Below are 2,133 nucleotides of genomic sequence, written 5' to 3' on the forward strand. Positions count from 1 at the left end.
CGAAACCGCGGGGGAAATCGGGCGAAGCCGCGGGTCAAAATGCAGCTGCGCAGCTTCGAGTGGGAAATTGACCAATAGAAGCGGGGCAGAGGGAGGCGCAACTGCGGCGCGCAGCTCTTGTGTGAAATTGGTCTCTCTGTCTCTCTCTGTCTGTCTGTCTGTCTCTCTCTGTCCATCTGGCTGTCTCTCTCTGTCTCTTTGTCTCTCTCTGTCCATCTGTCTGTCTTTCTGTCTCTCTGTGTCTGTCTCTGTCTGTCTCTTTCTGTCTGTCTCTTTCTGTCTTTCTGTCTCTCTCTCTCTCTCTCTCTGTCTCTCTCTCTCTCTCTCTCTGTCTGTCCGTCTCTCTGTGTCTATCACTGTCTGTCTGTCTCTCGCTCTGTCTGTCTTTCTTTCTCTCTCTCTCTCTCTCTCTTTCTCTGTCTGTCTCCGTCTCTCTCTGGAAAAGCCAGGTTTCTCACTGCCTTTCAATCCACCGAGGAGTTATCTATGTGGGTCTCACAGTGGGTGGGCTGGGGGTGGGTGGGAACACCATCCTCCTGACCCCCCCGCCCCGGCCTGCGTGCCTCTCTGGCTTCTTGCAGGGCATGATCACCCTCGTCCTGAACTGCATCGACCGCCTCAACGTCTACAGCACCGCCGCGCACTTCGCGGAGTATGCCGGAGAGGAAGCGGCCGAGTCCTGGAAGGAGATTGTGAACCTGCTGTACGAGCTGCTCGGTATGTGGCTCGAGAGTGGGGGGGTTCCGGCAAGGCAGCTTTCGGGGGGGCAGGGCGGGATGAGGGAGCTGCTGAAGTGCCCTCGAGCCATACGGGAATTGCTCTCGTGGCCAGAAGGCTGGGGAAGTGGGGTGGTCATTAGATTCTGTTAGCATATAGTACTGAGAGTAACTGCAAGTATGTAACCTTTTTATTTTATTTCTTTTATCCAAAGTACCGTACCCATGTTTTATTTTGTTTTATAGTAAATATATTTTTCTTTTACTAATGTGGCTCTTGTGTTTGCAATACGACCATCGATCCTGAATCATAGAATCCCAACAAATTGGTAGCAGAGGATGGCCAACAGATTCCCCATTAGTAGAGGAAGAGGGAGATGCTAGTAGCGGAGTGTTCCAAATAGGGGGCGTGTCTATGCAGAACGGGCAGCGATGTTGCCTCTTCTGGTGGGAAGGAGAGCCCCCCCGGTCCCAATCCTGCAGGTGATGCGCACGCAGGAATCTCTCCAGCAGCCGAAAGAAAGAAGGGTCGATTCTAGCCCTGGTTTGGTCTGGATTTGACCATAGCTTGCGCAGACAATCCACCCAGATTTAAATTTGTGAGATTTGTAGGCCAAAAAGTGTGCCGGTCGGTTGGGTCAGTCACCTTTATTGGCATGTGCAGATACTACCAACAGCCGTTGAACAGAGTGGGGTACAAAGCCAACGATATAAAAACCTGTGTGATATTTTAAAAAGAAAATTAATACTATGGGCGATTTCTCACTAGAGCTGCCTCGCAGCACAGTGCCGTTTGCCTCAACACAAACATGTCAATTTCACACCCGAGGCTGAGGGGCCGATTTCCCCCGATTTCCTCCGCAGTTTCATGATCCTCAAAAACCAGGATCACGAAACTGCGGAGGAAATCGGGGGAAGCCCCGAGTCAAAATGCAGCCCCGGAGCTTCGGGTGTGAAATTGACATGTTTGTGTCGGGGCAAAGAGCGCTGTGCTGCGAGGCAGCTCTAGTGAGAAATCACCCAATAACATTTCCTGGCAGGCTCTTATCGTGGACTGTAAAAACAGGGCTACCTTCTCAGTAACGTCAGGTCAGCGACTGTTCAGAAGACGATAAACCGTAACGTGATCAGAGAGGCCCGAAAACCAATCCACAAGAAAAAAGGAGGAGATTGGATTTATACCCCGCCCTTCACTACCCAAAGGAGTCTCAGAGCGGCTTACAAACTCCTTTTCCCTTCCCCTCCCCACAACAGACACCCTGTGAGGTAGGTGGGGCTGACAGAGCTCTTGACAGAAACGGCTCTTTTTCAAGGACAGCTCTTATCAGAACTATGGCTTGCCCAAGGTCATCCAGCCAGGTGCAAGTGGAGGAGTGGGGAATCGAACCCACTTCTCCCAGATTAGAGTCCACGCACT

General features: G+C 51.7%; 1 protein-coding gene across 1 annotated transcript in view; it reads left to right on the forward strand.

Moving 5' to 3' along the window:
* LOC107114335 (ryanodine receptor 1-like) overlaps positions 1-2,133 on the forward strand; it is a gene marked incomplete at its 3' end in the record, with an annotated part of 12,629 nt that overhangs the window by 7,982 nt on the left and 2,514 nt on the right. The window contains exon 6 of the mRNA XM_015415779.1: positions 582-717. Within this exon, the coding sequence (XP_015271265.1) occupies positions 582-717 (136 nt within the window). The remainder of the gene's footprint in view (positions 1-581; positions 718-2,133) is intronic.

Source organism: Gekko japonicus, unplaced genomic scaffold, assembly GCF_001447785.1.
Source record: "Gekko japonicus isolate JY-2015 unplaced genomic scaffold, Gekko_japonicus_V1.1 scaffold7826, whole genome shotgun sequence".
Classification (NCBI taxonomy): domain Eukaryota; kingdom Metazoa; phylum Chordata; class Lepidosauria; order Squamata; family Gekkonidae; genus Gekko; species Gekko japonicus.